Source organism: Leuresthes tenuis, unplaced genomic scaffold, assembly GCF_036924035.1.
Source record: "Leuresthes tenuis unplaced genomic scaffold, fLeuTen1.0.hap1 SCAF_13, whole genome shotgun sequence".
NCBI classification, from domain to species: domain Eukaryota; kingdom Metazoa; phylum Chordata; class Actinopteri; order Atheriniformes; family Atherinopsidae; genus Leuresthes; species Leuresthes tenuis.
In genome coordinates this window covers 5564362-5589102 of record NW_027325367.1, presented here as the reverse complement: position 1 = coordinate 5589102, position 24741 = coordinate 5564362, and the positions used below count along the sequence as shown (strand labels likewise).

The window sequence follows — 24741 nt, the reverse complement described above, 5'->3', positions numbered from 1 at the left end:
TTGTCCGCAGCGATCGTTCATCCTGGAACACATAGCCTCACATTCACAAAAATGATGTGTAAAATTCAAAGTTTGAAGCAAATATTGTAATTACTTCAGCTGAAAAGAAGTTGTATGTTATTTTATTTTAGATATGATGCCATCTACTCTTTATCCATCTCCTGCATGTGTTTTCTTTTATTAAAATTTTGTTAACATTTTTCAATTAAAGGCACAGTATTGGATCCTCTTTAAATTCACTTTTTGTAAGATGTGTTGATGTTGTCTCTACTACCCCCCCCCCCCAAAAACATCTTGTTTATTCATCTCAGGTATGTAAAAAGTACAGTCTGTCATTGGTTGAGCATCTGGGTTTACCTTCCCTACTGCGCCCATGCAATAGTTGCTCAACAGGTAATGATTTGGTTTCTTTTGTCGGGAATTTGTTGCAGTCATTATTTTAAAGCTTCCTCAGCTGTGTAGCTTCATGGAGTGTGAGTCAATGACTGTATTTACTGCGGTGTCTGGTGTTCTCATTGCTCTTCCAGCTGACTGGAGTCGAGCATGTGCACACGTTTCAGTGATGTGGCTTTTGGGAGGTTTTTTTCAGCATGTGCTGTCTTTAGCTTTGACAATGCATCATCTACTGCAGCTTTTAATGTTTTATAGGATGACAAAATAAGTCGAGTTGTGAAGAAAGGAGAACATTCTTTCTGCTGCGGTGTAACTGTGAGACATGAGCTTTTACTTGACCACTAACAGTAGATAGAAATAGTAAAGAAATGACAGTATATACCAAACATACCTGGTACTTTGTGCTACACACACATGCTCTTTTGCACACACATACACACACACACACACACACACACACAAACTTGTTGTATGCAATGGCAATCCAGCATTTCCTGACTTTAAAAAAAGGCTTGTTGTAAACCAAGAAAAAGCATCAGGATGGGAGTTTAACATCGAAGCGTCACATAGCCTACAACGTGCTCCTTGTTACTGCTGAGAAACATGCACACATGTATGTAAATATGCACATTTACAATCATTCACACACATACAGAGTGCCAGAGGTAGGCGACTGTTTAATAGTTTCAGTATCGCTGCCATAAGCTCTTCTCGCTCCATAACTGTGTCAGCAGGGATTTACAGCTCATTGGCTCTCATTATGAAAATGCGATATTGCACTTGAAACCCTGCAGCTATTCTTGGCCTTTGGACTTCTGCAGTGTCATGGTTTGGAGATGGAGGGAATCACAGCCAGCAGCCCCCTCCTCCTGCAGGTGCATGGAGGTGAATCGATGCACAACAATTCACCAGGAGTCTCACTTAAGTCTTCTCTCTCTTTCAAACATACAATTATTACGACTGCGTGTGATTTAACAATATTATACATCATGCTACAATAAAAAGAAAATGAGTCTTCAGGGATGAACAATCCAAAGTTTAATCAATAGAAAAAGTAACCAACGTATATTGATGCTGGCTCTAACTGTTACTCACCATTAAAGAGCAGCTCCAAACACCTTCCTGTGTATATGCAAATCTTAAAATGAATCATCAAACCTGTCTTTATCATCCTTCTGGTGAATTTATTCAAGCAGGAAGAATGGGCTGTATTCATGTAACAAAAATATACATCTAGCAGCTGTGTGAACAAGTGCCTGTGAAAAATGTTGTTGAGGCATCACCGAGGCAACCAATTAAATGGTATTCTGTTGAAAAGAAATGTATTTTAGCCAAAACTAAAATCTTTTCCGAACCTGATCCAAGTAGTTTTAGTGCCTAAACCTAACCAGGGCACTGTGGCCTATGTAAACAATGAGTGAAGCTGTGAGAAAATTGCAAATTAGGAAATAAAAACTTTGGCATCATGGACTTGAACTGAGATCCCATGTTTGAAAGCACAGTTTGCCATCCAACACATGTCTTTGTCGACTTGTAACGATAGTTGATTCCTATTTCTCTTTTTTTCCCGTGCTGTATGAGAACATAATAAAGGGAAAAGGGAAAGTAATCTAAAGGTTTAAATTATGAGGTTAGAAAGTTTAATGTTTGCATTACAACCTGTATAAATGTTTGAAAAGAAGCCTGCAAAAAAAAGGCATGTTTTAACTTGATGTTTGTGTTAAACCATTAGCCGAAACCACAATCTTTTTAAGTATTTTTATTGCTTAATCTTAACCCTAATCAAGTCGTAGTCGTGTGAAAAGGGAGTAAAACTGAAAAAAGTGAATGAAAGGGGGAATTTGCTGTATTGTGGCCCCTGTTTTATTCCCTCTGGCCTCCTCACCAGGATCTTGTTGCATGCTCATACGAAAACACGACATTTGCTGTCAGCATATAATAAAGTATATTGTAGATAATCATGAGTCATAATTCAAGATAATAACAAAAACCTTCATTAGGAGTTGATTTATCCCCTGATGCCTGCAGGAGTGTTCTGAGGGGTCATATTCAAAGTTGAACTAGCGTAAACTCCCATTAAATGTTGTATTTTTTGGATGGCTCGTTTACAGCTTGATTATGGTCGGGAAAATATTCTGGTTTGCTTTTAAACAGAGCTGAAAGATTGTGATTATTGGTGGACAAATGAATAACATTGTTACATATTGTTATATAATTGTCACATATCAGTGTTTTGTTCACAGTTTGAATTTGCTGCCACAAAAAGTAAACGTCAGCAGGTTTAACCAATATCATTTGAAAGGCCGCTCCTGGGTGGATTATCCCTTTTATTCACTCAAGTTGGATATGATAATGACATTGGTAGCAATGGTGAAACAATCTGGACTTAATAGACACAGAGGGCGATGACTAATGATCATGTCTGTCACTGATTAATCTGTCAGTTATTTTCCTCATTAAACGATCGTTTATTTATTCCGTCAAATTACAGCGTTGATAGTTTTCAAGAACTCAAGGTGACTTTTTGGGCTCCTCACATTAACAGTTTTGTCTGAACTGCAGACCACAATTCAAACTTATTAACAAACCTATTACAAACAAAAAAAAAGCTGCAACTCTTAACATTTGGGATGTTGAAAACGAAGAGGCCGACCCTGCATGACTAACACATGGGAATAAGGTTAAAAGATCACTTTAAAGTGTGTGTTTGGGTGTAAATATGATCAGAACAGATTAACTCTTATCAGTGTCTCTCCTCAGGCAGATCCAGCTGGATAGCTGCTGCTTATCACATACTTACACTCTCAGAAACCCAGCAGTCTGACGCTCCCCTTCATCTTATTTCCTTCTGTGCTGTCTCCTCTTTATTTCTTTCTGTTTGTTGCCCTTCCGCTTTCAATTCTCCCTCTACATCACCTTGAAGCTGCTGATCTTTTCTTCCCATCTTTCATTTATTTATCCATGATTATTTCTCTCCTTTCATCACTATCCCTCCTTATTTATAATCTCCTTCTTTCCTCTGCTTGTGTCTTCTCTTCCCTCCTTTAGGTTTCTCCTCCTATTTTCAACTAATTCATCATCTCTTCTCCTATTTTTCAATTTAGCCTTTCCTCTTTTCCCGTCTCCTAACACCTTCTTTTCTTGTCTTAATTGAAATAATATGCTTATTTTTCCTAATTACTTTCCTGAATCTTTCACTCCTCTTCTTGTTTCATTTCCTTTTCCTCCATCTGTATGACCTTTCTGATATCTCTTACATCTACTTTATTCTTTCTCGACTTTCCTTTCCTCTTCCTTTTTCCAGATAAACTTTGCACATCTCATTTCCCCTCTCGACCTCAAATGTTTTTGTTCACTCTTTGAAATCTTTCTCTGTCTTTTCTTTCGTTCCTCACCTGCTTATTTGATCATTTTTTGCCCCACATGTTTCTGTCTCACAGCCACAGCATGACGCCTGGTGTCGTTCTTGCAGCATGACAGCAGGTTGACATCAGGGCATTTCAAGGTTGGGATCAGACCGAAATAGGACGTTTTGATGATAATGTGTGTGTCGCCTTGATGCCTGTTAGTTCAGTCTTACATGCTGAGAGTTTGAGCCTGAGGCAGGATGTGCACACATACGCACACACACAGCCACACACACAGCCACACACACACATACTGTCATAAATATAGAGCAGAAGTGGCCTTGGGCTTGGTGAGGTGAGAATGGTCTGACGCCCTTTAATTCCTGACAGCAGAACTCTAACAGACCATTTTCAGTCTGTCTTGTCTTTTTGTTATACATGCTGTGTATCTGTGTGTATCTATATGTATATACATGATGGATAGATGGATATATTTACACTGTAAAATATCAGACCACTTCACCCGGATTGTTGTTGCCTGATTGCTCTTAATGCCGATCCACAAAACACCTCAAAACGTATTGATCACCATCTTCTTTTTTTTCTAAATCAAACTGAAGTATGAACATCATGTTTAGTGGAAAAAATGAGAATAGTTTGCTGTGCATTGGGGTCAGTCTTCTTTTATTTGCATCTGGATTTATTGTAGAATCTTTTCCACTTTTGTTCTTTTGGCTGACTCATAAAAGTTAAGTATTCCTGTTCGTGCTGCTGTGTTGGCAGAGCCTGTTCTGGTAATTGACTTGTGTTATTTTTAATGGGGCCATATGTTGTTTCTGCTGACTTTGGCACACTCAGACACATCAAACAGAAACTGCACTGCTGCTGTTTGACACCATGTCAAAATTTCCTCTGGATATTGTGCGTTGGTGGCTAATTCTCGGACTGAAGTTCTGCAGCTTAAATATGTTTTTCCTCCCTTCGCAGTACACTCTGTTTTTGTTGGCCACAGAACAGAGACGATTTCAGAAAGGGAGGGGGGGGACTTCTGATATTTGTTGGTAATTACGGACAAATTAAAATAATTAAGTCTAATGAGGATCAGATTGTTGTTTTATTTCTTAGAGTTTGATGTAGTCATATTCATTCAGTTGTCTTTTTGCATATTTTTGAATTAGTAACATATTTTCTATCAATCCTCGAGCTGCAGGTGAGCAATGACCTACATGTACATTTACACTAGTACTTTTTAAAATGAAGTGTATTACTGCTTTTGAAACACAGTATATAACCGAAGATCAACTTTACAGTATCTACCATCACGTTAACTAAGCAGTAGGTCAAGTTTAAATGCTGAAACACGACTGGTTACAAGTTAACTTGATGTCACCTGAACCCTTCTCTGAACAAAAGAAACAGGCAGTGGAAAAATTTACATTCTTAAAATTCCTGCCTCTTTATTGTGACATTACTATGTTGTGTACAAGTGTACAAACACATTTCTTCTCATGTGTTTATTATAAAGACGAACTTTGTCAACTAGCTGAGAGTGAAATAGCGTTCCTGATGGAGCAATATTGTGATGAAATGATATTTAATAAATTGAAATGAAAGAAAGAGTTTACAAATGATCTTTTCTGTAATGAAAGAGTCTGCTAACAATGCAACAGGGAATAAGCAGCTTCTTGATAAGAAGAAGTCTACAGGCTCAGTAGAGTGATGTAATAAATGACCAACTAAAATGAGTTTCCTTGCTTTTCATGGCATCATAAAAACGGGCTTTTCTTCTCTCTCGTGATCTAATATTTGTTTAATGTGCTTAAGCCTGACAGCCTTATTGCTTTTTATCTTTACGATTGTAAACTGTTTTGCACCAAACTCACCAGGAACTGCTGATCTTTGATTGATGTACATACTGCGTGACATTCTGTTGGTTCACAGATTTGCTCCACTTTTTTTCTGCAGTAAACGAAACATAAGATAATTTTGCCACAGGCTTTCCACACTTCTCCACTTGTTTTCCAACATTGGAAAGCGATCCAGCAGCTTTCCAAATCCACTGGTACGCGGTGATGGTGAGACTGTCTTAGTTTTTAAAGCAAACCTGTGAATCTCACACAGCCTCATGTGTCTGCGATGTGCTGACAAGTTTGTTTTCCCACCAACTTTCAAGTTGTAACCTGCTTTGTGTGTGCACGTGAGGAGGTGTGTGCATGAGGCACGTGGGCACACCATCAACGCCGTCTCCTGTGACCCTTTCTGCCATCTGCTGACAGCTTCCTTGTTGTTTTGTTTATCTCACGTTGCTGTGTATTTGTTCCATATGCATATGCATGAGCTAGCACACACACACTAGTGCAATTCTGTGTAACACCCCGGCATAAGTGATGACACATTCCCCTTTGAGTGCTATGGCTGCTGATTGGAAACTCAGACACTCTCCGAAGTGAGCGTTCAAAGTAGTTTCTGTTTGTAAATGCTGAAGGCAAATTGGTCACTGCTGCCACGAAGACGCTGTGTGTCAAAGCTTTTGGAGGGCTGCAAAATGAGAAAACAGTTTAATCGAAACTCTAATCTCCATTCTTATTACCTCCTACTTCTTTGTGGGTGTGAGAACGTATCTCAGATGGGCTCTGAATGCTCAGAGCGGCATACATCTCCACTCTTGTCACTCACTTACACGCATTGTACTTTAATTTTTCCCAAGGGGATTCTTCTCACAATGTTCATGTTATATCAATATGATTGGCAATAATATCACTATTTATACTGCTACATTTTATCTGACAGTGCCTCTTTAACATAGTTGTGTCAGGATTTTTCCATGACATGCCCCAGTTTTTTAAATTACTTTTTAAAAAATGGGGCTTGCCATAGATTAGTTTCCATAAGCCAACTGGAGAAAAAGCTTCAAAGGCTGGATCAAACCTGGTATTAAATGCAGTTAGAAAGCTGTCAAATGAGGAGGGTGTAGATGTGTTTTCTAGCAGCATTGTGTGCTATCACACAGTGTGATCACTTTGTTATCAAGACATTTATTTTTCTGTTACGTGTTGCTTTATGGAAGTGTGAAAGAAAATTCATTAATGTAGTAACTGTGAACGTGTAAGGTGAAAAAATACTTATCATATATATACAATTACATTGCTTATTACATTAGAGTGTAATGACTATAACATCTCATCAGCGAAAAATAAATATTGTAATCTAATATAGGATATCAACATGTGTGTGGTGGTTGTGGTTGCAACAGACTGAAGCATAAAAGTGTAAAGCTTTGAATCTGAGAAAGACCGGAAAGTTAGGGGCCATGTTTCCCCCAAAAATGTTTCTAAAAGAACAAAAAAAGCCCAACTGGACAAAATGCAGATTTTAAATGTTACTAATTACCTAAATACTCGCCCCAAAGTACAAGCGGAGCTGCTTGTGCTTGGATATTTCCAAATTTTGATTTGGTCCATATTACCTTCTGAATATTTACAAATCAAGCGATAAGTTGAATGAGTAATTCATCAACTCATGAATCAAATCATGAAAATGATAAATGGTGGCTACATACGATCTAATAGTTTGGCTAGTTTTTTTTTATACCTTTTTGTATCTGTTGTCTTTTAATCATCGGATTAAACATTTACTTAAGTAGTGCTTTTGTGGCGTATTTGCAGAATGTTGTGATAAAACACTTTAATGTATCCAACTTATTGTCAACAGGCATGAATCAAAGAAGTCTGATTCAAATCAAAGAAGCGACATTTTAGAATCAGCCCGATCTTTTGGAGGTGGGTGAAGTAAACTCAGCTTCTGGCTACCTCATTACGTGGTGGAGAGACATATGTGTGAGAAATATATGTCAGTGCCAGGAAAAGTTGTCTTTTTGGTTGAGGAGTCTGTTTGGTTGCTGGGGTGATGATTCTTGCCCCAGGTGGTGGTGACAGTAAATCTGCTGTTGTGAGATGGTTGGAGATTCCTTCATTCTAAGTATGAATGGATTCATATTGTTGTTTTCCACATTCAGTGTAACATCGGGCTTGTATATTTCAAACATTTAAACCTAATCAAACTATGTCTGAAACTAAAAGTCTGAACAATGCAGAAATGAAATCTGTCTGACTGTAACTGGCATGTCTGGGTTGAGGCTTGCATTGATTCTGCTCCAACACCATCCCATCCCTCCCCAAATGTATTAATTTTTAATCCATATATGTCCTGAATTGTGCAACACAATACATGGCATACAGTGCTGGCATTGTTTCTCTGGTACCAGCACTCAGTTTCACCACAGTTAATGTAAGCAGAACACAACATTTAATTTTAAAGAGGTTGTGCTCATTTCACAGATTTATGTGAGATCATGTTGGATGCTGTATGATCATGAGGATGCTTCAAAGTCTTACTTTAAAGCAATACCAGAAAAGTTTGTTACCTTTGAACTACAATGACTTCTGTTGTGCACATTTCAAGATGTGAAACTGCCCTAGAACACCTGGGGGCTGACATACAGAAGTCCATGACTTTGATTTCCAAACCTGCCCCACACCATTTTGCCTTGTGGATGCTTGACATCTTTATGGGCTTTTGATGGCATCCTTGTAAGCCTTTTCAACATGAAAAATATATGCATAGCTCTCATGGAGATTTGTTTTTTTGACGTGTGGTGTTACATCCCACAGCTGTTTGGAAAATAAATTGCCAAGTTTGATAGTGTTACTACTACCTAATGTAATCGATCTCCTCCAAAACTTGAATTTTTGTGGACCTCAGTTGAATGAGGCAATCCATCTGTCCACCACAAGGTTTATCCTTTGCTTACAGCGGTTAAGCCTATGTTTATTTAAGGTATCTATGTAACAACAGGGGCTAAATACATGAATGATGTGTGCACACACGTGTGGAGAGACTTTAGTTTTTATTGCAGAATAGCCTTCATATATACTCAATTTGCCATGAATACTATTCAGATTGGGAGTGCAATGAAAAACTACAGTTGTGTGTCACTGGCATGTGTAAAGATGGCAGTGGAAGACTTCAATCAATCTTCCAAGAAAACAGCAAACATGACCCATCTGTACCCCCGTGTCTCTTTTCTGATCGTTTCCAAGAAATGCTGTAGCTCTATTGTACGGGTCATGTGTTAATCCATTGCAGATAAAGTGGAATTTGCCAGTCCTCTGCCCATAGCTCTCATGCTGTGTCTGTGGGAGCTGATGACGATGACATTTTTTTCTTATAATCAAAGCAGTAGCAGAACAACACATAAAACAGATTTAATTCTCTCTGTAAATGAGAGAATTTGGTAAAAATGTGCTTCTTCTTTGCTGTTGCTTTTGTTGTCATGCCCATTAAGGTGCAAACAATGTCTTGATACCCAAATAACAAATTAGGCGAGTGTCTGCTTCAATTCATGGCTAAAAATAAGAGTGCAGAAATCAGGTTCGTGCACATGTGTGTACGGTTTCTAAATGAGAGAGATTTATAAAAGAGAACAACATAGATGCACAGCTTTATAAATCTGGCACATTTATGCCTGTTTGCATACACAGAGTTTATTCATGAATCTAGACACAGGTTTATGGATCTGGAACCAGGCTGTTTGTTGCTGAACGTAAAATTACCACATAAAACAAGGTAAACTGTTTTAACCTTCTCATTGATGAAGTAAGTAAATGATATACAGGATGTGTTCAGCAACATCTCATATTTCACTTTTTTATTTCTATTGTAAGCAGTTTATTTTCTTTATAGGCAGGACTTTTGTCAGCTTAAAGGTGGAAGCTTATTTGCTTGTATTAATTTTGTGGCAAAAAAATGAATGCAATTCTACTCAGATAAATTCTTCCTATTTGGTGACTGTGGCTCAGGAGGAAGAGCAGTCGCCTAACAATTGGAAGGAAGGTAGGTGGTTCGACTCCCTCCCTCTCCGGACCACATGTCGAAATATCCTGGGGCAAGACACTGAACCCCACATTGCCTGGTGTACGAATGTGTGTCAGTGCTTAGAAGAAAGCACTGTGTAGACTATATGGACTAAGATGTGCTGCTTGAATGTTTGAGTGAATGAGTGAATGTGGCATGTAGCGTGAAAGCGCTTTGAGTGGTGAGCTAGACCAGAAAAGTGCTTTACAAGTACAGTCCTTTTACCATTTACTCGGGGTACCCAACACTGTTGATGTATGTAAAAGATCCTTTTTGTACCAAAGCGTTGACAGTAAACATATAGAGATAAATATGAGAAAGTGGTGTGGAAATGGATGTATGGCTTCCGAAAAAAGACTTCTTTATGTTCCCATGTAGGTTTTTATCTTTAAAATGAAGTCACTTACACAGGAAATACATCCCCCAAACACAGCATATCTTCAGAACAGGTTTCTAATATTTACCGTTTGAAAAGAGAAAACACTGTTTGAGCCAGAACTTCTTATTTTAAAACATTTTGTGTTCATTCACGGATCGATGACTCACAGCAGTTAGCAGTTTACACCTGCACAGACACCGAAATGTGTCTGATATGATCAGGGCAGCTGAGATGTGTTTGTGAAAGCATCTTTTTTGGGTTGGTGCATGAATGAATTTGATAACTTTTTACTACCAGAAAGATGAGCAGCTGTTTGTCATATCAGATTCTCGAATGTTCCAGTATGGTTACAATGCCCCTAATCATGCCCCACTGTGTCCATGGTCTGAGTTATAAACCACCTAATGGAAATTAATCTTTTCTTTAAAGGTTTTTCTCTGCTTTTTCTTCTCTGATCCTGCAGTTCCACAGATATCAAAGTTTAGCAGCTTAGAATTGGGAGATCTGCTGCAGGGGAGAGCTATGGCATGAAATAGAAAGTAGAGAGTGTCAGTGTCAGCAGTGGGATTATATTTACATGCATACTATCATACAGCACAAACAGCCCGGAGGTAGGTTTTCCCAGTATCTACAGTTTGCTACAGAGGATTAATATGGTTTTATCTGATTGCTGCAACCATAAGGAGATTGTACAGGTTGTACCAAGTAAGTTTTATTTCACATTGAAGTGGGACTAGCTAAGGCTGTTGAACAGTCCTTAAGTTTAAACCCCCCACAGCCTATGTATACAATGCTTGTTGGAGATTTTCCTCTTGTATCACAAGTACAATTTAAAAGATTTAATTCCACTTTTTGTGCAGTTCACTAAGGACAAATGAAGAAAGGTCATAACTAATGGAGCTTTGTGTCAGTAACTTTGTTAAAAATATGTTTTGTCCAGTTAAATGTATGCAGAATTGTTTAGCTCTTTTGTTTTTAGCACTATTAATTAAACTTCCTCTGAATGCAATATTAACAAAAAAACTATAGAAGAATCGAGAGCATCTTTTGATTCATGACATGAAGAGAAAAAAATGTATTTTCTTTATAGACCTATTAAATGTCTGAATGTTGTACAAAGATCATTCTAATTATAGTCACACATCCCATTGAATTCAGCCATTTGCCACTTAAGGTAAGAATATAAAGTTTTTAATTGTCAAGCTGTTGTTTGTAACATCATCATTGCTGTTCTTAAAAAGGAAGAGAATCTGTGCACCTTTAGATCCATTCAGTCAATTACTACAACAATCCTAACCCCTATTAAAATGTTACACTGTCTCATTGAGCCATTAAAAGTTCCTGTTAATACTTAATCATATATTCAGCTTCTACAAACCAGTTTCCTTCAAGCATGCTGCAGTTTAAAGCCATGTGCAACACCCAAGTGATAGGAAATATTGAATTATTTAACTGATGCTAGCAGCCTACTGCTAAAGTATTGTTGAATTATCCAGGATACGTGTATGCTGAGAAATGCTGCAAGGAATCTTTCAAATAGTTCTTGAAGCAAGCTAAAATGTAATGAATATGAATCAGGATTTATCTCTGTAGCACAGTGGAGCTCAGTAAACGTTTCCTGTAAAAGTAATGACAGACACAGACTGTGCCCTGGAAGTGTTGGCGTGGAGGCTGTCCAATTATAGGCCAGGATCAATGGCCTTGTCGTGCTGCTGCAAAAGGTCGCTTATGTGAGTACACACACACACACACATATTACCATCATCTTCAGTACGAGGTCAGGACCATCCATCAGGGTTTGTGTGGCGCCATGTTGGATGCCAGAGTGAAGATCAAACCTCTCACCTCTCACCAGCCTGACTTTTTAAATGCCCCTAAAAGCAGGAGTGTTTGCTTACACCCCAACAAAGAACAAGTGACACTGAGCCACACACACACATACAGAAAAATGGAAAAACACGAGACATTGAAGAACCATGAAGCCAGTAAAAAGAGGTAAATAAATCAAGTCAAGGTTGTGCCTTTCCTGTGGGAAAATGACGCCTGTGTGCAGCATGAAAGGATGAGGTGGGAACTTTTAATGCATTCAAGTTGCTTGTCATTACTGGCCGACACGCCAGACACTCTTACGCTATCAGGGTTACTTGGGTGTGTGTGTTTGGTGGAGGAGGTTCAGAGTGATGCTTTAAATGCCTCTTCAGCTGTGTGTTTGGGAAAATGGAGCTAACCGTCATTCGCATGTGCAGCTCAAGGACAAGAGTAACATTAGCCAAGCGTAAGAGATCACGCTGACTGCAAACACACATCTTATTTGCTTCACAAATGAGGACCTTCGACTGATTTCAATCAGCCCCTGAGATTCAAATCCAGATTTTAGTTCTAACTTTAAAAGGAAACAACATCTTCAATCTGAAATTGTTAATTCTAGAAGCATTAAAGTCAAGGATTGAAAGGCGCCGACTGTAACCCAAGTGCACCTTTTCATACATACAAAAAAATAAACATAAATGACAGAAAGTGTGCATTACAATCCATGTTTGACTCCTAATTTCCTAATTAAGTAATATTTTGTTACTATTTTGCAAGTGAGACAACATTTTCCTTTGAATGCACTGGCTTCTCTACCTCATTCGAGGTGGGCTAATAACATGAATGACAGACACAATATCCCTTTTACAGTGCTTTATAGATCATTAACTTTACAAATAAACATAAAATCAAGTGTGTGGGGCTCACTGCATATGGCCTCGCAAGTTCTAGGGATTTTGTTATTAAATCTTACGGAAAGATGACGACTCTACCGATGTTGGTAGCAACTCCTTCACCATTAAACCCGCAACATGTTCATTAACACACCTGCTGTAATAATTAAAATCCTTTTATGTGTGCAGATGAACAAAGACAGCAGTCCCAGCAGGACCTTCAAAGAAAAATATTTCAGTGAGTGACTTTTAAAGATGTCATTTCAACAGTTCCGTTAAACCAGAGAACTTAGTAACTAATGCCTGAGTAGGACCAAATTTTTGCCAGTTAGCATTTAATAAACATCTTGCCGGCTGTCCTCGTTGCCATAACGATTGTACCAAAACCCCATGCTAATAGAAAACTCTAAAAATGTCTCTGTGCTCTTTACACATTTACTAACAAGTGCTCTTATGGATGTTGGCATAGTGATAGGTGGAGGATAGTCACATGACCTTCCAATACGGCACTCAAGTTTGAGACCAGCTGTGGGACTCCTGTTTTTCCACGTCATTCTTTTTCATTGATCTGGGGTGAGCACTGACCCTGAACACAGCCTGATTGCTGAAACATTGATCAATTGAATGAATGCATAGATAGCCTTAGTGTGCAACACTTAAAAAAGGGAAATTAATCTATTTCCATCAATCATCCTTATTCATACCTACACTAACCAGATGATAGATAATAAAATGAGAACCTAATTAATTTATAACACCTGCTTAATGTTACAGTTTCCCTTTCACTAATGTAACAGGATGAAAGATCACATACCATCTGCGAAAGACAAATGTGTTGCAGGTATGAAACTCCAACTAAAATATTTACATTGAAAGTTGTGCCATGAAACTGGGCTGATGGTACACTCTAAGTGCCCTTCATAATGTTTGGGACAAAATCACCCTTTTCTTTGAGTTTCTTCTCTGCTTCTCAGTGTAAAATTCTAAATGAAACAATTAATATGTGATAAAAGTGCATATTCCAGACTTTAATTTGGAGTAATTTTCATCCATCTTAACACAACACTTTTCTTACATCGTCCTTCTCATTTTAGGGCAGCATAATGTTTGGGATAATTGGCCTCCTGGGTGTTTGTGATTATTCAGGTGTGTTTTATTGCTTTATTAGTGCAGGAATGTAATACTTAGACTTGTTTCTATAATTTGGAGTCTGTAGTTGGCATTATTTAAAATGAAGAGGTAAGCTGTGCCCATGACAGCCAAGGAAGCTGTTATGAGGCTGAAAAATGAGAATAACACCACTAGAGATGCTGGTCAAACCTTAGGATTACAAAATAAACTGTCTGGAATATCATTAAGAAGAAAGAATGCACTGGTGAGCTCTGGCCAAGGAGGCCCTCCACTGTTGAGGACAGAAGAATCCTCAAAGGCCTGTCCAACAGATAACAAACAGTTCCCAGGAGGCATGTGTGTCTTTGTCAGAGACTGTTGTCCACAGAAGACTTCACAAACAGAAATACAGAGGCTACAGATGCTAACCTCTAGTTAGCCACAAAAACAGGATGGACATAATTACAGTTTGCCAAGCAGTACTTAAAGTAGCCTGCAGAGTTCTGGAAAAAGGGTGTTCTGGACAGAGGAGACCAAGATGAACCTGTATCAGAGTGATGGCAAGAAGAAAGCGTGGAGATGAAAAGCACAGCAGCTCATCTGGTAAACATGGTGTTATGGCTTCGGCAGGTACTGGCACACTTATCTTCATTGATGATGTAACTGATGGTTGTTGCATAATAACTTCTGAGTTGTATAGAAAGGAGTTGAAAGTGGCTGCAGAAGAGGCTTGGCAGAGCAACTCCAGAGGAGAATCTCAGCACCTGGGGATGTCTATCATTCGCCAACTTCAAGCAATCATTGCATTTAAGGTACGGAATATAACTGCTTTAATGTACCTATCATTACTTTGTCCAATATATTATAGGGCCTTGAAATGAGGGGAGTTAAGCATGAAGAATGTTGTAATTTCTACATGGTGGAACTGAAATGTATGAATATTTCTTTAAATTAAAGTCAGGATTGTGTCATTTGGAATTTTACACAAAGGAGCAGAGGAGTAACTCAAAGAAACTGACAGATACTGAATATTTCGCAGTTTATCTGTAAAATTTGCCACGATGAGTTTGTATTTTAAACTATTAAATCTTCCACAGAGAGTTTATCATAACTTTGCAAAAATCTAAATGAATTTATTTCAATAAAAAGGATGATTAAAAGAAGGAAATTGGATCCTTATCGACCTCAAATATCCATCATCAAACAGAATTTTCTTCATGTGCTACAGCCTTGAGCCAAGCGTTGACAGATTCAGGGTCGATAAAGATGAAAAAATCATTAATCTGTTGACGGTCATGTGGATGTTGAAAGAAACCAAAAACCAAGAAAGACACAATTAAATTTGGTTTATTGGAAAGTGTGTTTAGCCATGTAACTGCGAGTTATCAAGGTAGGTATTTTAGGTTGTGCAGGTCACTTCTTGCAAGCCAGAACCAAAATATGAGGCAAATAATAATTTCAACATGGAGTTCACCTGGTAAATCATTAACAGTAAGAGAGGAAAATACTTGCTGGTTTTCTCTCCATTGTCATGTCAAACAGATGTTCTTTATGTCCTACATTTTATACTCAAAACGCCACTTTGTACTTTACTGGAAAAAATATATACAAATATAAGCGTAACAAACAATGTGCACTTTTATTCAGCGTTTAGTGGAGCAAATCCTTCATCTGAAACGCTGGATCAGAGCTAAAAGGAGGAGGAGGAGATCAAAAGAGCTTAAAAGGAACGGAAAGACAGCTAGAGCGAGTTTAACAAAGTGAACATTAAGAAGTCAGATATTGTATAATTAATCAGGGTTCTGCGAAGCGCTGTGTACGAGTCTCAGAGATTATAAAACATTCATACACGCACTCACAGACATCCACTTTCTAATAGATAAAGAACACAGAGCTCTTATGCAGCATCATTCCTATCTCTATTTCAGCTTCAAGGTTTACTTTGCACCACAGACAATTTAACAGCAATTTGAACATTCAAGTGATTAATAGCAGCAAGCAGAGACATAGGCGTGCACTCAGTTTATGTTTGGGAATGTAAGAAAGAAGGCTTAGTCAAGGTTTTTGCTCATGAGGAATTACAATATCTTTCTTTGCTGACTTACATTTATGGAGCTCCAGAAGCTGATGAATGCAGTGTAAAATAACGTTTTTCTCCAAAGAGTATTTTCCCCCAAGATTTTTCATAAATTTGAGGCCTTAAACTTGTCAGTGAGGTCACATTTTTCAAATGTTTTTTTGTAGAATATTTATGGTTTTACAGAACTGAGGTGCTTTGTTGCTGTATTCTAAACAGTCTCCTAAACTAACATTAAATCTTAATGAAGCAGTCGGTCCTAGACGTAGTCACTAATGGCAAAAGCAGCTGACATGATTACAGTTGTGAGAAAACATTGCTCATGCTATGATTCTGGCATTTTTCATTGTTCAAGTGAAGCGGCATAAGAACTTTCACATCATGTTAAAGCTTCTAACATTTACCCCCTGGGAACTTTGAGCTGTTTTAATTCAATAAACACAGGAAAAAAATACTGAAATTATGCAGACAAGGGTGAAATCTTCAGACTTTGTAGTCCTCATATATTGAAAAGTAACAATCCAGTTAAGAGTTAAATTTGTTGGCTACAAAACCACAGCAGAGGCATTGCTGGAAGTGTTGGAGGAAAAAACTGACCCTTACAGTTCTGGATCTCACTGGATGAGACAAGATTTGACTTATATTTTTTGTAAAACGCATGGTGTCTTTCTTACTTTTCTTACTTGATGATAAACATCGCTGTAAAACAACAGTTGGTGTTTTAATGCTCTGTCCAACACTGACCTGCTTTGCCAAATTCTGAACTGTATTAATGAACGGCGCTAACCTACAAACATATCAGAACACGTGACAATGATGCTTAACATAGTTTCAAATGCAGCTTTTAATTCAGGTGAAAGCAGCATTCACAAACTCGACAGGTAAGTTTTACAAGCTTAAACAACCTGGAAAAGGCTTCCACTGTGTCTTCAGTGTCCCTTTCTTGTTGAAGCTACGTCCTTTTCATTGTTCTCTTCTCAAATCAAGCAGACAAGATGCTACACTGGCTCTGCATTTTTAGATATTTGAATTGGTTGGGTTGGTCTTCATTACCCTGCCTCCAGCCCCTGACAAAAGCGATTCTTTGCTCTGAACAATGTAGAGTTGGTGCAGCTGTAGCCTGGGCTGGAGTCGGTGGTTTAGTAATCCAAACTGAAACAACTAGTTTAGGCTTTGACTGAACCAGCTCAGGAATTGTCTTGGTAGGTTAGGCTCATGATATGACATGAATTCAACATTGAGTTACTATGTCACACTTTTCTTAATTAGCAGAACATCAGCATCACAGTGTCTAAAGAAAAAGTAAAGTAGTATTTATGCAAAATAGATCCCTGTTTTGTAGGTTAATACAGTAACACAAGATAAGTAAATGCTGGGAGTTTTCCTTTGGTCCTGCACACAAAATGCAGCTTTTTAAATGATGTGTGTGAGTGGACTGAAGTTTTATAGAGATGAGTGAAATGACCTGTGACACACATACACACACAGAAATCCTCCCCATGCATGAGTATGGCTGACAGGTTTGTTTGGAAAAGAAAAAAATCCAAAACAGATGCTAACCTGACTAGCTCAGCCACTTTCACTGTTACAAGCTCATCATGATCTTTGCTTACTCTGTTATGTGCAAATTCCCACCTTAGACAGCATTGCTGTCATTTTTGTCCAAGTTTTGCTTAATTTTATGCCTTTCAGGTATCAGCTAAATTAGATGTCAGAGAATAGCTTAGAGAAAGAGATGGTGTTTGATTGGTCGAAGCAGGCTGACCAATTCAGGCAAAGCGTCAGGGAGCCACAAAGTCCCTCTGCAGGATACCACAGTCAAAAGCTCAATACCTAAAGTGTCTGTGAATAATAACCACCCTCTAATTAAGGTTTCACTATGGAAAAAAAAGCAAATTGCTGCTAAGGTGTGAATGTGTTTCATGCTTGCGTGTGTTTGCCAGTTCCTCTGATAGCAGCATTATTTCGCCAGAGGCAAAAATGTTTTTACACCTCACTGTCTGAGCTGTTTGCCTCTCTAGACTCCGTTAGTTTTTTATATCCATATCCCAAAAACAGGGATGGAACAGCTGCTTTGTTTGAATAGATTATACATTTTTTATTTGGTTTATTCTGTGATCAAGATGGAGGGAGTTAAAATTTATTTGCTGGCTGTCTATGAATTGAGGCAACAGCTTTTCATTTAAAGAAGACTTTATATGCTATAATCTTTTTCTTTCTTGTTTTGTTTTTCTGTCTGTAAATTTCTGTCATCAAATGAAAAGAATCAAGGCAAGAAATAAAAGGAAATAGTGGATGACTAGTTTTCTTTGTTCTTTTCATTTTTGTCTTTGCCTTGCGGAGGTAAATAGCATCACTGAATAAAATGTCACCATGGCAATGAGCATCAGTGAGTAAAATGCTAACTGCAGCAGGCTGAAACACTTGTCAGACAGATTAAGATTAGAGATCAGATTTATTGTCATGTACACACTGTATAAAATACACAAAATTTCTCTTCCACTTTTAACCCATCCAGGTTGGCACCTGTTGAACACACACATGCACACTCATAGAGACAGATGCCATTCACAGCGCCCGGGGAGCATGGCGGCTATGGCAAGGAGGTGGACTGCCACCCCTCCAGCTGACAGTTCACCGATATTTTGAGTGGCGAAAGTGAGAATCGAACCGCCAACCTTCCAGTTATTAGACGAAATAAACAAAACAATACATATAAACGAATAAAACAATACGTTTACACTGTTAGCTAGAGTTGCAGCGAAATACTGGTTTCAGGGTTTATTCAGTAAAAAAAAGTGACGATGAAATTGATGATAATCTAAGGAGAGAAATGCTAACACATACCCTGTTCTCCTTTAGGGCACAGCACTGTTGTCAACAGAAAAATATCAGTTATTCATTTGAGAGGCATTTTAAAAGATAACAATTACAGTAAAAATTAACAGACAGATTGGTTTCTCTCAAGTTGAAGAGATGAAATATCAGATAAAATAAAGCTTTTACTGTTCAACACAAAGACTGAACAGTCAGCTGTGCTCAAACTACTCACCAATAAATTTAAAGTGCATCCGTAATGTAATGTTTATGGTAGATTTATTTCACAGTGCAGACACACAACTTAATTTCCCAAATTTCACAAAGACAACTGTTGCTCATCATTGGCCGGATCAGTAAAGGCCATCGGCAAGGATAAAGCCTCGGTTGGCTTCCCAGCAGTCTGTACTTAGTCTCATGTACAACCATTTCATTATTGATTATCATATGATTTATTATGTTATAAAAAGGAAGGGACCAAACCAGTGGTACATTTTGCTGCTTATACTTGGGTACTCTCCCTTTGTTGGGATTGTTTTTAGGCAGGACTCCCTTCAATAGCTGATATTTTACTTAAAATCACAAAAGTTGTGGTTGAGAAAGGTTAGAGCAGGGATGTCCTCGACGGACGCTGTCCTGCGGGTTTTAGATGTTTCTTTGCTTCAACGCACCTGATTCAGATTAAATGGATCTCTTCAAAAGATTGTTACATTCTGCACAAACCAGCTAATGAGGCATCAATCTGAATCAGGTGTGTTGTAGCAGGGAAATATCCAAAACCTGCAGGACAACGTCCCTTGAGGACCAGAGTTTGACATCCCTGTGTTAGAGGATCACAAAAGTTAGAAGTCGAATTGCTTCGCACCTTGGATATTTGGTGCCAGTCCCATCAGAAGAGCTGGAAAGCTGGACTGAGACCATCTAAAATTTCTGTTCTAGAAATCCAACAAGCAGTAATACTTCAGACCCTTTCCCCCAGAAATGAATTTGAACAGTTTAAGGAGGAAATTGTCCTATTTAAACTGAATTAAAAGCACTTAATAGACCTTTTGCAACAAAAGTCTCTGTCTACCAGTTAATGCCGGTTTGTTGAAACCAGACGTCACTTCAGTCGTGTTTTGAATGAAAACTGCCAGCTTTTTGAAGCAGGTCTAAGTCAGACCCTGAAATAATTACAGATATTCTACTGAACTTGAATTTTTTTTTTTAGAATAAAACCTTTCAGAATACCCCGACTTAGCAATAAGCAATAAAAACAAACTATATATTGAAGATAGAGTGAAAGGGAGGAGGTTAAAAGGTGAGACAGCCCGTCCTAGCTTTCCTTCCCTCACCGTTTCACACCTCCACCTCTGTCTTATTTTAGCCTCGCTTCATCCTGCAGGCTCAACATGTCTGGTTTCCATGCTCACTTGTCTTTCCTTATGATGCCGACTCTCTCTGAACTTCGTTTATTTGGATCCTTCTTCTGTCTTACCGTTTGACTTGGCTGTCTGTAGTCAGATACCTAACAGGGTCTCTAGGAGCTGCCTCAAAGTGAGAGTGCTTCTTTTACAATGTGAGAGACAGAGATGAAAGGACAGACAAAAAGGGTGAAACAACTGCCTGGCAGGAGTTTCATGGCACTGCTCAAAGTATAGTAAACGCCTGCATAAAGTAGGATTTTCCAAAGTTGAGCTGAAATGACAAAAATATACGCTTGCATCTGAAATGCTGCAGTATGACATGTATAATTTGGAGACTGTAGTATTTTGTTAGAACTGCGATTCGACTACATGCAAAAAAGACTGTTGTATTTGAAGATGTTTGACCTTGAGTTTGACCACAAACTGCTGTCTCTGTTTACCTGTTGACATTCTGTCTCTTGTATCCCATTTCTGAAATCAGGTCTCTAATGTGATTGATGTTTTAAAAGCCAGAGCAGCTCATTTGTTTTGCATATATTCATTTTCATTGATGGAGCATGAGGGCTTGTGTTTCCTACTTGATTTGTATGTGGGGCCTTAATGGACTCAGGAATATGTGTGTGCTTGTGTTTGTAAATCTATATGAAGCTGATTTAGAAATGCCTCCGGTAGCTAATACAGTAGTTAATGGATGAAATAATGATTGTTGCAAATGGAGCTGCCGAATACTGTTCTTGTGTAAGGAAAGCACGAAGACTGCTGCTGTTACTGGCTGTAATACAGCTGTACATGAGTCATTCATTATAGCTTGATGAATGTTTCATGTTTGTAAAAGCTGCATTTGTTACAGCTTCATTTACGGCCTACACAAAGGGCCCATGTTATATAAACTGGAGGTCACATCTTCAGAGCAGCTATTGCAGAAGTTGTCAGTATATTTCTTTTTTCCCCTCAGTATGAGGTGGGTCAATACCTAAAGTATTAATACAACTAATTCTAAAGCTTACCTTTCGTAAAACTGTAAATTGACAGAACAAGTGTATTTTTATGACATTAAGTATATGGACACCGATTAGTCATTCAGAAAGAGACACGAATTGTTAAGAATAAAAACCTATGGCAGATGTCTGGTAAAGTTGGACTCAGGTTGGATTGCTTAAGTCAAGTAACAATGTCAGGTCCATAAAATGGTGAAAAGTATCTCCTTTTTAAAAATATATTTTACAATGTGGTTGTCCAACAGACTTTTTGTTCCCCCAGGTAAAGCCCAGATGTCTAGGTTTTAATGCGTTATGAGAAGCTAAGTTGGTAAGTCTTGGTTTCTCCAGTGTAGTAACTTTTATGATTTATCTGAGTTTAACTGAAGAAAGATTTAAAAAAGAACAGATTACAAAGAAAACCCAAAAAATGAGTCATGTTTATGCTAGATTGCATTCATCCAGAAGCCAATACGGAGGCTGCCATTCCATTTTTTCATGCAGTGAATAATAATGACCTATAACTCCTGCGGTTGTTTTCATAACCCTAACAAAGTGGTTTGGATTTCTCACTCTAAATGATGAGTGAAGTCAGATTAAAAAGTTTCACAACATTCTTTTTCCACCCTGGATTGTGTGTCAGTGCAAAAACCTGGAAAACAAAAACAACAGAAAAAGCCAGGAGGAAACATCAGGCAGCATACCTTAATGTTAGCAACATGATCTGTTTTAAAAAGACTCTCTGGATCCATCTGAAGACTCAGAAAGGCAACAGAAATAAAAGTGACTCAGAGCTGCTTGCTTTGTTAGTCATGCTTCATGGTAGTTTGTTTATTCTGTGGCGTTCATGAGGCTTGAAATGCTTGAAAATGCATGAAAAGTCTTGGCAACCCCTATGAACACCCAAAATACAAAAACCCTAACCCACTGCACATATGGACACGTGCATGTCAAAATTATTAGATCTAAAAATGTGAGTGTACTCAGATTGTATGTATGTATCTGTGAGAATATTTAAATATCATAAAACATAGTATTGAGCCTAATGTGACACCAAATCTGACATTAAGTCAACAGGATATCTATCTATTGGAGGACGTTTGTCAGCTCATTAAACTTATTGCAGGATTTAAAGAAATTAGTCAAAGAGAATATGTGTTCTTGTTGTGACAGTCTCTCTTCAAAGATGATGATAATGTGATATCAGCAAAAGCTCTGTCAGTGTTAACTTTTAATTGTGAATTTGAACAGTTATTTAAAGCTCTCAGAAAAGTTAGTTTACTGAAAGATGAAAAAGATATTTTGATTAACACTGCCAACACCTGCTTAACAGACCTTGTGGTTTTCATATGCTGTCTGGTGCGTCTGTCTTATTTCAGTGCTTACATTTGAAATTTTTTAATAAGATTTGTAATGTTAGCACTGTCTGCTGAATCTATCTTGCATAAAGAAAAGATAGAGTTAAGTCTCCAAAGGACTGGTTTACTTTATCCCCAGCACTATAGCGTGTACTGTGATGAAATTATGTGTGCAGTAATGAACACATTTTTTGCGGAAAGTAAGGTGATCTCTCAAGAGCTTTGCCCAGCGAGACTGTCTGTTCAGTGTTGTGTTGAGTTTTTCAGCTGATAGTCCAGGCTAGTGGGCCTTGGCATCGTTTCACATTGCTGAGAGGTTTTTCTCACCACGTGAAAAGATTTATTCAGCCATGGCATTGTACTGTACTTCTATCCCACCATGACAAATAGACTGCCCTCATTCTTTCAATATTCTAGCTCCTTTGTTTTCCTTTTGCAGTTTTTGGATACAAACAGAGGCAAAACAGAGTGCACAAAGCAGGTGGCAGAAAGGAGAAGAGAGAGATCAGAGAGGAGGAGGAGTGGCAGGATGCATTAGAGAGGGAAGAGGCACAGAAATGGTAACAAATTTTAAGCTACACACTGTCATCCCTAGAGAGGTGTGGACTCTTGCAAACATGCAAAGCATGAACTGAGCGATACTGCATCAGAGCCTTTGAACGAAAACGTTGTCATTTCTACAGTCATTGAAAAGCACACATAAAAACGTCTGTAGGGAAATTAAGAATTACCACCAAAATACATAAAAAAAACAACCGCGAGGAAACAAGAGAACAAAAGAGAACATAAAAGTCCACAAATAACAGAGATGCAAAGCATCCTTAAACAAAGGTTAACAAAGATAAGCAAATTGCCCAAAAAGACACAAAAATGACAACTGAAACAGATGAAATGAACACAAAAGAAACAGTCAGCGCAGCCAGACATCCACAGAAAGATCAAAATGCTTTGCAATTTTATCTGAACTTGTTGGTCCCAAAATGTGTCTTCAGTTATGACTGGCATCGACTCCGAGGCATTTAGAGAGGGACAAACACCAGGTGTGAGGAGTACAACCACAGACAGACAAAGCACAGTACAATATGAATGCAAGGAGAGAATCACCACAAATAGATACAAAGAGACAACAAAGGGATGAAATGTCATTACGCTTGTCGTTACTCACTTTCTGACTTGCTCAGTCTGGATTTAGAAAGGTTTGCATGTATTTTACTGTATAAAAGGTCCATTTTCTTAGAATTTCTTAGAGTTTCAGCTCTTAATGGAGATAGTTTTGCATTACAATGATCAAGACTCCAGATTAAATTTATTCATCGTAATAAATACATAAAAATATGAGAGACCTCATGCTTCAAAAGAGAAAATAACGTGACAGTGAGACATATCCTCTGGTAGGTGTTAACGTGGAAATTTGTTTAAGAATTGACAGTTTATCAATATCAAGAACAGAGAGATGGCCCATCTTTAAGAAGCTTTTAAAACCGTCCCTGATCCCAGACAAGCTGTCCTGCTTCAACATATCTGAGTCCCGAAATGTCTGGTGTCTGAGGGCCTGCATCGACCCACCACATGCAATCGATCCAGGCCGCTTTAATGGAAAAGTGTGTGTGTGAGTGTGAAGTGGGTTGTGGTGAAATGGCAATGACAGAAATTACTCACCTCTGCTGCAACTAAGAGCATAAAACAACAGCAGTTCAGCTAATGGTGCCCCAACTAATGCACTGATCCTGTAGGCCGAGTTTTTGCTCACAGCCTGTTTATGAAATGTCTTTCTGTCAAACCTCTGCTACTCTCTGCTGAGGCCAGGACATTTTTATGATTATTGGCAAGAAACAGGAGAGAGTTTGTAAAGAAAAACTGTTTTTTTTGTTTGTTTGGCTTTCTTTTTGCTCCACATGTTTTTGGCTGCTAGTTACATAAATTCAAACAGAAGCTCAAAGAGAAAGAGCCTGTTTTTAGCATCAGAACAACAAATTGATGTTATTAAAGTGTTGGGATGACAGCTGCTTTATGTAGTAATAAAACATCCTTTTAAAGGAAAAAATTAGGTCATGTTGACTGAACTTCCATTAGCTCTTACATATTGTCTTCTCATTTTGGTGTCTTTCTACTTAAAAAGAAAGGGAGGCCTACATGGGTATGAAAAAGGTCTCAGCTCTTATATCTTGTCATTTTCACTGCGGCACTATAATGAGATAGAACATGACAGAGAGAGACAGTGCTACTAAAAGGCAGAGGCATGTCATGAATATTACACCATTA

General features: G+C 38.2%; 1 protein-coding gene across 1 annotated transcript in view; it reads left to right on the top strand.

Annotated features, from left to right (window-relative positions):
- Nucleotides 1-24741, top strand: part of LOC140267586 (exostosin-1-like) — a 71232-nt gene that overhangs the window by 16423 nt on the left and 30068 nt on the right. Inside the window, exon 4 of the mRNA XM_072362899.1 lies at nucleotides 22919-23039. Coding sequence (XP_072219000.1) covers nucleotides 22919-23039 — 121 coding nt within the window. The remainder of the gene's footprint in view (nucleotides 1-22918; nucleotides 23040-24741) is intronic.